Raw genomic sequence first — 12,254 nt, forward strand, 5'->3', positions numbered from 1 at the left:
GATCCTTTTTTCTATCTTTTTATTTTCTAAGCGTTTAATAAGAAATTAAAAAACGTCCGGCAGCGCAAATGGATGGGCGTGGCCGTGGTTGTGTTGACGTCATCAAACGGTGTCAGCAGCACACAGTATGCAAGACGCAGTTCGCAGTTCGCACGTGAAGTCAGATTTTTCCCGATATGTTTTTTTCGCTGTTCGTTGGTGTAAATGTTGAGCATTTTTGTAATATCTGGACGTACAGGATCGAGTTATAATCGTTCGTACGGCTGATTTTAGTTTTAACTTGCGTAAGATCGCGTGTTTACGTGTCGGTTAGTCCGTGTGTGTCTGATTATATCATCATGTGTCAGGTTGATGAGGAGTATAATGGTTTGGAGAATATTCAGGAGAAGACACCTGTGCCAACGTAAGTTCACCTGTGAAAAACATGTAATATCATATAAATATCCTTTAACCATCAATACCATGGTGTATAAACAAAGGTTTTACTATAACTACCATCAAAATATTGTCTCGTGAGGGTGATGGCCTTGTCTGTGATGTTACTTGAATCACTTAAGTGTTGTTTACTATTCATTCCATCCCACCTCCAAATGAACACTGTTATATCAACACATTTTTCAGGTTAAACAAGACATGTGTGAAGTGTAAGGGGGAAACTGCAGTGCTCATCATACGAGTCAGTGATGCCTTTTGTCGGTGAGTGATGTCAGAATACTCATCTTTACTATGAAGCTGCACACTATTAAAGATCAATCTCTAATCCTTCATTAGGTCATGCTTCAAAGAGTATTTTATACACAAATTTCGTGCCATGCTGGGAAAGAACCGTGTCATCTTCCCCCAGGAGAAGGTAAATAGTGTGAATGCACTCATTCATCTGCTCTTTCTGTGACGTGCACATTGACACGGTGGAGTTCTTCATAGGTTCTTCTGGCCGTGTCCGGCGGATCCGCCTCCTGCGCTATGCTCTCGCAGGTCCAAGAGGTAAACGCAGATTTTCTGATTTGTGTGTGTTGTTTATATAGTCTACTATTCTGTCAAGTATGAGCAGAAAACCGATCATAGCAGCATCATATACTCAAGTCGATGTTCTTAACTATTTACATCAATTATTCCTTTTCTTATTTGTTTTCTTCTGTCTTTTTGCAGGGACTCGGTCGGGAAGCTCCCAAAAAGCTGAGATTTGTGCCTGGAATCATATACATAGATGGTAATGCGTAATGTCCAGACTATAGGCTTTCCTTATGAAGTCACTGTATGTTTGGCATTGAAAAGTAGGGCTGCTGGATTATGACAAAAATCATAATCGCGTTTATTTTGGCCAACATTGAGATCACGGATCATTTAACACGATTACTCACAGACTTTTAAAACTGCATGGAAAAAAAAGAAAATAGTATTTTCAATTTGAATTAAACTGAAAAGTAAATGTAAATAAATAGCACATCTGAACTGCTGTAAAGGAAACGAGGATTCTTGCAAAACGCAATGCAGCACAATACTCATTTTGCCACGATTGTTTTGTTTTTGTAATTGTTTAAGGCCCAAATGGACGACTATGATTAACTTTTGATGAATCTCCTATTAAAAGCACAGCGCTATTGAAAAGATTCAAATTTTAACTTTGTGTTATTTCGTCAGAGGGCGGAGCATGTGGTCTGAGTTCAGATGAGAGGCAGAGATCTGTCACTCAACTAAAGAAGATCTTTACGGAGACGGGCTTTCCTTATTTCATATTACCTCTGGAGCAGGTAAACAAGCTGACATCTAAAACACAAACAAGTTATTCTGATTTATAATTACAAACCTAAGAACACATGTGCTAAGATCACTTTTTTCTAGCATACTGCTTTATAAGACATGTTTGAAACACTTGGCGGTATACAGTGTGAATTGCACAAATATGCGCAGTGAGATTCCATTCTGAACAACATCCATAAATTCAGTGAATTGATATTTATCTGAGAATATTAACATTGTGCTTTTGAATTTGTCTCAGGTTTTCAGTCTGCCCACTTCTGTCCTGGTGCCCAGGACATCTGATCCGGACCGGTCTGATGCCAGCTATAAAGAGGCAGTGGATGGGTTTATAAGAGAGAAACAGGAAGTGACGAGCGGTGTGGATCAGCTCAGATTAGATGATTCTGCGTGCTCACCTGAACACACGCTGTCATTACACAGACTCTTCTCATCCATCAAAACACTCACAGCTAAAGAGGACATGCTGCACACGTTAAGGTAAGGTTCACACCCGTGTCTATGTTGCTTTTGTTTTTTTAAATATTCATTTTAAATATTAGGCGTATTAGAAAACACATGTAGATCAGCTATAGCTTCTGAGGGTGAATCTGACCTCAGAAGCTCTTCAAACCTCACCAATATCTGATTTGGCACAATATGTTCCTGTATCCAAGTTATTATAGGTCCGTCATCTTTGTTAGCTTTCTTTGTCATGTATAGAGCTTGTTAATTGACATCAATCCGTGTTGAAGGTTGCACCATCTTGGGAAGATGGCTGCTAGTGCGTTGAATGCAGTGAATGCTTGTTTGATTAGGAAATGTAACTATGGTCTGTCAGTCTTGCTGTGTTTAAAACTGCAATCGCTAAACGCAGAGTCGCAAACAGAGGAAACAATTCCAATTTCTCCATACAGTATATCAAACAATACAAGTAACTGTACATATCAAAACAGTAATAGCAACGGAGTATGATCCTCCCAAGATGGCGGCGCCCCTTCAACATACAACATAAGGCGTGACAGCTTCTAAATGTTCTTTGTGTACACTGCTGGTTTTCTTTCATTTTGTCCCTTAGCTCTGATCTGTGTTTTGAGTCATAACGGCAAAACTGAATCTTTGTTTAATCTATGGGATAGTTCTTGCAAAAATGAAAATTATGTCATCATTTATTCACCCTCAGGTTGTTGCAAAGCTGTATACATTTCTCTGTTCTGCTGAACACAGAGGAAGATATTTGTTAGAATGTCAGTGACTAAACAGATTTCATCCCGCCTTGACTCTCAAAGTATTTATTTTCCCTGCTATGGAAATTTATTTTGTAGGATGTCCTTTCAAATATCTTCCTTTGTGTTCAGCAGAACAGAGAAATTTATTTAGATTTGAAACAATCTGAGGGTGAGCAACTGATGACAACATGTTAATTTTGGGGTGAACGGTCCTTTTAAGAATGTGAGTCACATTAAAGGTTAACAGCTGAAGAGATACAGACACTTTCACAGCATGTGATTATCATAAATAACAGTTTTAAATATAGGTTTAATATATATATATAAAATATTTCAATAAAAATTTCAAACATTGAAACATACACTTTCGATTTTTCAGATCATGAGAAACATTTTTGTCAATTGATCCTAAACTTTTGACCGGTAGACTGAATGTCACAGCAGATTTCACTTAAATAAACGTGAATTGAACTGAATTGTCTCTGTCTCTGATTCTGTGATATAAGAAAACAATTTCATACTTTAAGGTTTTCGACCGACCCCTTTATTCTTCTTATTTTTGTACTGTATGTCCATTCATATTTTGGCAGTATTAAGTATTGTTGTGTCATGATCAGTGTTTAGTGTAACTAGTTACTAAGCAATTAGTTACTGTAATTCAGTTACTTTAATAAGTAAATGACTTTTATTTATAATTTATATATATATATATATATATTATATAATAAATATTTCATTTAATATAATATTTATGATTTTTATGTAATTTAATTACAGTTACTTCTGATTTAATTAAAAAAATACTGTGTGTAATATGTGTGAGCGCAATAATGAAATTGACCTAAAAATTCAAAGTCTTCCTTCACATTTGTCAATACTTTGCTCAGTTAATAATACAACTTTATGTAGTTTAAATTATTTATTTGAATGAATTAAAAGTGCCGTTTCATGTCTATTCTTGAATCACTTAACTATTCAAGGTTGATGTAGGATATAAAAAGTAATAAGTAATTAAATACTTTTTGTAGGGATTAATTTGCACTGTAATCTAATTACAAAATTGAATATGTAATCAGTTATTCATTACTTTTACAGAATAATTGACCCAAGACTGCGCTTTACTCTTTATCAGTGTATTCTGTTTGTATCTATACACAAAAAACGTCACAACTAAAATGTAATTGTCATTTATTAGGCAAATATTAAACAAAATTTAAGCCGGCACATTCAACTTCTCCTCGAAGTCAGAGATGAAGCACAACATCCAACCATTTAAACTAAATAACTATAATAGTGCATCTGAATAAACAAACAAGAGTCTCCGTCTATGTCTGTCTTTCTGTCTGTATATGTATGTGTAACACGTTTTTGTGCAGCGTGTACTGTGTATGTCCAGCTGGTGATTATTGTACAGGACGGTGTGTGTGCTTTTTTCTCATTTGGAGGGTTTTCACGAGCTGCTTGTGTTTTGGAACAGACAGCACCTGATCCTGCACACGGCCCGTGTCAACGGTTACTCAAAGGTCATGATGGGCGACAGCTGTTCACGTCTGGCCGTAAAGCTGCTCAGTAACATCGCTCTGGGTCGTGGAGCGGCGCTGGCATCAGACACCGTGAGTAACGTTCCATCCACCCGTTAAACCCACGGTGTGTTTAAACGCCACGAACACTTAGAGCTGACGTCAGATTTTTCTGAAGGGTTTCTCAGACGCGCGGTACGGGGACGTGGTGATCGTGCGGCCCATGAGAGACTATTCATCTAAAGAGATCATCTTCTACAGCAGGATGTTTAATGTGATCTCGGTGTTTACTCCCAGCCTGGACACCAAAGTAAGTGTCGTCCCAGCGAGAATAATGTTCCTCCGTCTTATTCTCAGCACTTTGATTTCTGAAGTTTCGGACGACGTATTTGTTTAAACGTGTTTGACTTGAACTCACAGACTCATAATAATGCCAGTATGCAGCGTCTAACAGAGAGTTTCGTCACCAAGCTGCAGTCAGATTTTCCCTCGACTGTTAGCACCATCTACAGGTGACACAACCGTCTTTCATCACACTCGTCTTGGTAACCGAGAGATGAGTTGATCTGAATATCGTCTCGCTGGTTTCTTTCCAGAACAAGTGAGAAGCTTCGTACGGCTTTACCTCAACAGAGTCAAGAACCCGCCTCCAAGTGTTTGCTATGTCTCTGTGCTATAGACACTAATGTGGGTAAGTTTCACACCACATTTATGCTCACGTAGCTGCTGACGCTAACGACGCTGTTGTTTTATAGCGAATAAAAGATGATCGTTTATGCTGACCAGCGAAACCTATTTTAATCGTTTTTCCCCAGATGAAGCGTCCGCCTTCCATGCTACTCTGGTGTCCGAGCGGTTGTCTCAGATCAAACCTCAGGAATCTTCTGATGGCCTGAACGCTGCAAGGTGTTGTGCTGAAGGTCAGGGCTGTGGATCCACAGGCTCGTGCTCCTACAACAGGTGAAGGGGAGACACCATTTCTAGTCGTCTTTGAAAGAAATCAAGATGTGCGTTGACGTTTGTGATTCTTCTGAATGTTTTTCAGGTCTCTTCTGTATGAGGACTTGAAGACTCTTTTGTGTTACAGCTGTAGACTCACTGTCAAAGATGTGGTGAGTTTGACAGAAATCCTCTGCACTTGGACGGTTAAACCCAAAAATATTCTGTCATTTGTTCGTCCTCGCGTCATTCGAAATCTGTATATGACTCAAAAGAAGATGTTTGGAGAAATGTGAAGCGGTTTTGTGTCCATACAATGGAAGGCTCATGTTGGTTGGTTACCGGCGTTCTTCAAAATATCTTCTCTTGTGTTCTGTAGAAGAAAGAAAGCCATACAGGTAAGACATGAAGTTGGGGAGATAATGACAGAAATTTTCGTTTTGAGTGAACTATCCAGCGTCCTATAGTTTCAGAGACAGTGGAGTCCAGAAGTCAGAAAGAACCGCAACTTTTTTTTTTAAGTCAAAATAAATTTACATTCTTACATCACTGTAATACCTTGCATTCTTATATATTTCATCATTTAGATTTTTCCCTTCAGGTCTCTACTGTCGGTCATGTGTTTGTACCGTAAAGATGCTTACAGAAATTGTGAAAAGCAAGTCTGTGCCAGTTTGCAGATTTGATCTTAAACTTTCAAGTCTATGATGTCTAGTTAAAATCTTCTCAGATTTGAAGTCTTGTAGTGTGTTCCAGCCATTAGCTTTAGCTCCGCTTGAAATGAACAGATGCTTGGACCGGAAAACGGAATTCTGTACGTTGCAAATAGAAATGAATTTGAATTGTGCCGAGATAACATGTGTATCAAAAGATCTAATGTTACCTTAGAGAAGAATACAAAATTCTTGTTACTTCATCTATTCACTTATTGTTATTCTATAAATGAATCACTGTAAAATACTTTTCTAACCTTGAGAGACTGAAACACGTATATTTCAGATGCTGTAGCTACTTATCCATGTGTGAAGGATGCATTTATTCTTTTTTTAACCTTTAAATACATAAATAACACGAGTAATATGTGAGTTTGTGGTTTATTTCAGGAAGCAGTAAACACACTGCCGCCGTACATAGCAACAGAAGCTGAGAAACGTGAGACACGGTGAGAATTGATGCTCTCTTTTGATTGGTCGGGTGATGCTGTTTGATCTGTATCATGTGCTCAAGTCTTACCTGTATCTCTCCACAGATCTCGCATGAAAATGCAAATCAGCGAATATCTTTTGAATGATGATGATGATGATGATGAATAGCATGTTTGGATTGAATGTAAAAGGATTTATTTCTACACGAGATGTTCTCATTTCTGCTTTTATAATGCATCTCTGGATTCTTCTTTGACGTAATAGTTGTTAAAATTCTATTTAAACCATTTACTTTGTCATTTCTAAGTGAATAAAACATTTCAGAACATTAAACATTGATCTCTTTCAAGCAGAATAATTTTGCTTTATATTTGACCACAGAGAGCAGACGCCGTCATTAATAGTCATTTATTTGTGCAGACAGGCAACATTCATGATTTCTGAAGGACATGCTCTTTGTGTAACCACACACTGAAAATCATTACAGCCATTACAGATCAAAGTCGGCGCAACAATTACATGACGTGTGCACTTTAAGACATTTACAACGACAAGATGTTTCAAATCTAGACGTCATCCCGATGGCCAAGATGGCTAAGCGTAGCATTCCAGCAGGCAGCGAATGAGATTATTTTCTTCCTAGAGTAAAACAGCTGTGACCTGACCAGCTTGATTATCAGGAAACCACATGAAATGTCTTCAAGTGTTGTCTTGATCACAATTTTAAAACCAGAAAGAATACTAAATGGCTCTCTTTGGCTTGTAAACAATTTGGTAGTAGTAGTGAAAACAGACAAAAGTACATGCACCGGGTCACATTTCACCCCTCCAAAAATAGTAACAAGACATTGGGTTTTTAGATTGTAAACTGTTTGTACATCATATGGAATTTGTTGTAGTGTCATGAGTCTGCATTATGGATAGAATTGACAAAAAAATGAGATGAAAACCTTTCTTTCTTTTGATTTTGGTGATGAAATATGACCTGGATTCAGTGACGAATCCTGAATTGCTTTTCCAGGTCCTACCAGAACATGTCTGATGTGTGCGCACCGGTCTGTATGTAGTGTCCTCAGGTCCCTACAGCTCGACTCTGTCACGTTAACGCTGATTTTAAAGTTCAGTTCAATCAAAATGATCAACGTCTCGAAACTCTGAGTGCAAAGAGACAAACTCAGACTTTACTGTCCGTCAGGGAAGCTCCACAGCGTTGGCGAATGACTATAGACTCTTGAAGTTCATAAGACGTTGAACGATCCATCATGCCACAAGCATCCATCCGGCCTTGAAGCCTAGTGAACGTCGGGAATTTTGTAAACACTGTTTCAGTTTCGAGTCTTCTCGGCCGTCCATTTGATCATGGTCTCTGGAGAGCGATACAGGAAGATGAGTTTGGAGTACAGCTCCTCCTCCAGCTCCAATTCTCCGGTTTCCCTCACCAGGAAAATGTCCATGCAGAGTTTGAGGATGCGGTTCACGCAGGGCAGTTCCTCGAACATGATGGAGTAAGAGATCTCGCTGAAAAAACCTCGGACAAACTTGCCGATGACCAACACCACTGACACGTAGAGCCCCATAATCCTGAGAGAAGAGAAACGCAATGTAATACTTTAATAGCAAACATGTGGCATGCGTAAAAAATGTCACGCATAGAAGGTTTAATCATCATCTGATGTTTATTTGTACGATGATGAAAAGAACTCTCTCTGCTCACCCGTATCCGGCAAGAAAGCCCAGACTCGGCGGGCTCACTTTGTCATTGAAGATAATCATGGGTAAGACGTCACATGACTCTCGGCAGTTGGCGATACTGATGTCCCACCACTCCGGTGCGCCGCTTCCGTTCAGAGACGCGTCTCTCATCAGAGACAAAGTCACATCCTGATATCCGTCCTCACCACCTGACCAAACACAGAAAATAAATGATCTCTTCATTTACTCATCCTCGTGCCATCTCAGATGTATGCAACCTTTCTTTAGTTAAAACACCAATGAATCATTTCATTCAAAATGTTGTCATGTTATCCTATGTGGGGTCGACGTGGCAAAACTCCAACAATGGCCAAAATATCCATCTTTAAAGTAAACCCAATGACTCCAAATGAACAACGAACTATCGTTAAAGATCATTCAGAAAATACAAACTACATATAAGATTAAAACATTGTAGCATCACATAAGACAAATCAAATCAAAACAACTGCATTGGTTTTCAAGGAAACGAGTATTTACCATCGTACAGTTGGGTGACTGTTTTAGCTTCAGCACCGGTCGGTGCTCGTATGTAGTTTGGAAACATGTGAGGTATCAGCCTGAAAACAACACATCAACACAACATTAACATGCAACAAACAAAACACAAATGTGACACCAGATGTCCGTCTCAGTAGACTTACACAGGCTCTGTGCGGTTACCCAGCAGCAGGTCAGCCAGCTCCGCTCTCACCGGGTTCCCTCGTGCCAAACTGATAGTGTGCTTGTCAAAAGTGTATTCCACCGTTCCTCCCTTCCCAAGATCCCTTTAGACAAACAGACACCAGAGCACAATTAGTGTATTCACTCCTCGAGAAGCGTGCAAACTCAGAATCACTCTTCTGACTGACCTTTGGAAATTCCAGTCTAATCTCAGCGTCATGTCACCGTTGCTGCCGGTCAGCTCTTTTATCAGCTCCTGTCTGCTGGGAGGACTGATTCTCCACACTGACCCTGAGCTGCCCTCAATGTTAGCCGTCACAATGTCTTCATAACTGTACATGGTTATAAACTGCATGGCCACCTGTGGACACAGATCAGTGCGGGTAACTCTCAATAATAAAGTTAGATTTGTTTGTAACCCGTAACTTTTACTTCTCTGTCAGTTTGAACAAACAGAACTTTATAGTGTTGGGTGTAACTAGTTACCTAGTAATTAGTTACTGTAATTTAATACATTTTTCAAGGGAAAAGTAATTAAATTACAGTAACAAATTACTTAGTAAGGGATTACTTTTATTTTTTTCTGTAGTTTAATTACAGTTACTTCTGATGTAATTCAACTAAATACCTTGTGTAATATTGACATAAAAATTCAAAGTCTAACTTTAAAATCTGTGCTTTAATGTATAATTCTCACATTTTTAATACTTTGTTGAGTTAATAATACTACTTGATTTATTTGAATGAATTAAAAGAGTTGTTTCATGTCTATTCTTGAATCACTTAACTCTTTCCCCGCCAGCCTTATTAAAAAAATAAGCCTACGCCAGCGTTTTTGAACATTTTCACCAAACTTTAATGGCTCACAGTACATTGTCTGTAAAGAATATATGGAAAACAATAAAATACTTTCAAACAAAAGAAACCGTATTCTTCTTTCTTTGTTGTTTGTTTTTTATCACTCCAAAGATGTGGGTAGGTTTCTTAAAAAATGCATCACTTTGATTAAACAGCTGAGATAATTAACGTTTTTTGTCACAGATTCCGCCCAGATTACACTCAGGAAAATCATTAAAAACAGCTAAAATTTCTAGGTTCTGGAATTCTGTACTTTTTTCCAAAGGTGTGTAACACCGCCACCTGCTGTACAACAGTACAAACACTGATTGCGGTAATAACTCGTCTTTGGCGGGGAACCTTTTTTTTAAATGACGAGATAACTCGTCAATGGCGGTGAAAGAGTTAACTTATTAAAGTTGATATTGAATATAGATAGTTATTAGTAATCAGTAATTAAATACTTTTTGTGATCTAATTGCACTATTGAATATGTAACTAGTAACTAGTAATTCATTACTTTTTCAGAGTAACCTGCCCAACACTGGTTGCAAAAAAATGAATTAATTAAATTAGATACTTTGCTGTTTAATACAGAAATGTAACATATAGATATTTACTTACAGCATTTTTTCTGAACTGGTTTGTGAGACTATTGTATTCGCGCTCGGTGAAGGGCTGAATGGACTGCTGCTGAACGCTCATCGTGAACACTGGCTGAAAATAGACAAGAATCAACGCAGATCAAATGAAGCCATAATAGAAACAAATGTGCGAAATAGTACAAGTTCCTCGGGTGAAACGTATTCTACCTCGTAGCCTCCAAGCCTCACTGTGAGTGTGACATCGACCGGATGGTTAACCACGCCCACTACAGATTTGACCAATGAGATGAAGAGCAGCGGAAACCAGATGATGCAAATAAGGAAGAGAATGATTAAACCGCCCATCCCATATTTGACGATCTTCTTTTTCTTTTGCCCTTTCGGTTGAGGATATTTCTGCCAAAAAGATGAAAACAAATCATAATATATAATATCCATCCATCCATTTTCTACCGCTTATCCGAACTACCTCGGGTCACGGGGAGCCTGCGCCTATCTCAGGAGTCATCGGGCATCAAGGCAGGATACACCCTGGATGGAGTGCCAACCCATCGCAGGGCACACACACTCACTCATTCACTCACGCACTCACACCCTACGGACAATTTTTCCAGAGATGCCAATCAACCTACCATGCATGTCTTTGGACCAGGGGAGGAAACCGGAGTACCCGGAGGAAACCCCCGAGGCACGGGGAGAACATGCAAACTCCACACACACAAGTCGGAAGCGGGAATCGAACCTCCAACCCTGGAGGTGTGAGGCGAACGTGCTAACCACTAAGCCACCGTGCCCCCATAATATATAATATATATTATAGAAATATAATTTATATATATTATATTAAGATCTAAATGATAAACTTGACTTTATCGGATCCAAAATATGACGCTACCTTCTCGGTCTCCCGGCTGCACTTGATGATGAAGATATTGGCGTAGATGTCCTCCACACACATCCAGTTGGAGAGAGACAGTGTGGTATCAGTCCAAACCCAGTCCATCACCGCCCGCAGCTCCACTAGAAAGGGAACAAGCCGGAAACTGTGGAAACACCAGAAAAATGTTTTAATAACGTCACAATAAAATCTAAAGGGAACACAGAAATTGGAGATATTTGCCCACCCTTGGAAGAGGAAGAGATTGAGGTGATTGTATTTCTTGGTGAGAAAGTTTCCAAGGATCCGTGTCGGGTATCCACAGCGGATCTGGTACGCCGACAGCGTGAAGTAGATGCACTTCACGAAATACCAGAGCTGTGCCACCGAATTGTGACTGAACATCCTGAGAAAATAAAGCCAACGTGTAAAAAGCCTTAAAACTGGTCTTAGGTGGATTTTCTATCAGATAATCCTCTTCGTCCTCACCTCTCAGTGACAGCTGGGAGGATGAAGAACATCCACAGGTGGATCCCGAACACCAGTATAACCTGGAAGATGAGTTTCCCCAAGATGCTCTTCCTGAGATAGAGCGCTCGGTCGATGATCATAGTGCTGAACTGAATGAGAAGCATCACCAGAAAGGCTTCTGGGACCTGATCATCAGATAGAGATGAAGCTATATCTGTTGCGGCTGAGTGTTTCTGAAACATGAAACATGTTGATATAAATCAGGGCTGATTAGACTAATTAGATTATGATCAAAAATAAGACATTGAAGTTATAAACACACTCGCCCTGTCCCAGACCTATGTATAGGTCATCTTTCATTTTAAACAGTTATGATGAATATGATGCATGACAACAAAAGTGCGTGATGAAGTTTACAGTCACGACGTCCCTAAAATGGTATACATGTTTTTGTCTTAACTTTACAGTACATTTAATAG

The 12,254-nt window shown here is 39.1% G+C and overlaps 2 protein-coding genes across 3 annotated transcripts in view; one reads left to right on the forward strand and one right to left on the reverse strand.

Annotated features, from left to right (window-relative positions):
• Positions 1-93: 93 nt before the first annotated feature.
• ctu2 (cytosolic thiouridylase subunit 2 homolog (S. pombe)) lies at positions 94-6,904 on the forward strand. Its single transcript, XM_056755798.1, has 15 exons — positions 94-403; positions 622-696; positions 772-850; positions 925-984; positions 1,150-1,210; positions 1,642-1,751; positions 2,000-2,238; positions 4,444-4,579; positions 4,665-4,796; positions 4,907-4,998; positions 5,083-5,177; positions 5,302-5,446; positions 5,532-5,598; positions 6,529-6,587; positions 6,675-6,904. The coding sequence occupies exons 1-15, from the start codon at positions 339-341 to the stop codon at positions 6,736-6,738; spliced, it is 1,479 nt and encodes a 492-aa protein (XP_056611776.1). The 5' UTR covers positions 94-338; the 3' UTR covers positions 6,739-6,904.
• Positions 6,905-6,964: 60 nt separating this feature from the next.
• piezo1 (piezo-type mechanosensitive ion channel component 1) overlaps positions 6,965-12,254 on the reverse strand; it is a 62,729-nt gene continuing 57,439 nt past the window's right edge. For both annotated transcript variants that reach the window (XM_056755689.1, XM_056755682.1), the window contains exons 41-50: positions 11,794-12,008; positions 11,552-11,710; positions 11,323-11,470; positions 10,635-10,823; positions 10,447-10,539; positions 9,174-9,346; positions 8,967-9,089; positions 8,803-8,882; positions 8,285-8,471; positions 6,965-8,151 (exon numbers count right to left, since the gene is read on the reverse strand). In XM_056755689.1, coding sequence (XP_056611667.1) covers positions 7,896-8,151; positions 8,285-8,471; positions 8,803-8,882; positions 8,967-9,089; positions 9,174-9,346; positions 10,447-10,539; positions 10,635-10,823; positions 11,323-11,470; positions 11,552-11,710; positions 11,794-12,008 — 1,623 coding nt within the window. In that variant the 3' untranslated portion in view covers positions 6,965-7,895. The remainder of the gene's footprint in view (positions 8,152-8,284; positions 8,472-8,802; positions 8,883-8,966; positions 9,090-9,173; positions 9,347-10,446; positions 10,540-10,634; positions 10,824-11,322; positions 11,471-11,551; positions 11,711-11,793; positions 12,009-12,254) is intronic.

The sequence above is a fragment of the Triplophysa dalaica genome, chromosome 1 (assembly GCF_015846415.1).
Source record: "Triplophysa dalaica isolate WHDGS20190420 chromosome 1, ASM1584641v1, whole genome shotgun sequence".
Lineage (NCBI taxonomy): Eukaryota > Metazoa > Chordata > Actinopteri > Cypriniformes > Nemacheilidae > Triplophysa > Triplophysa dalaica.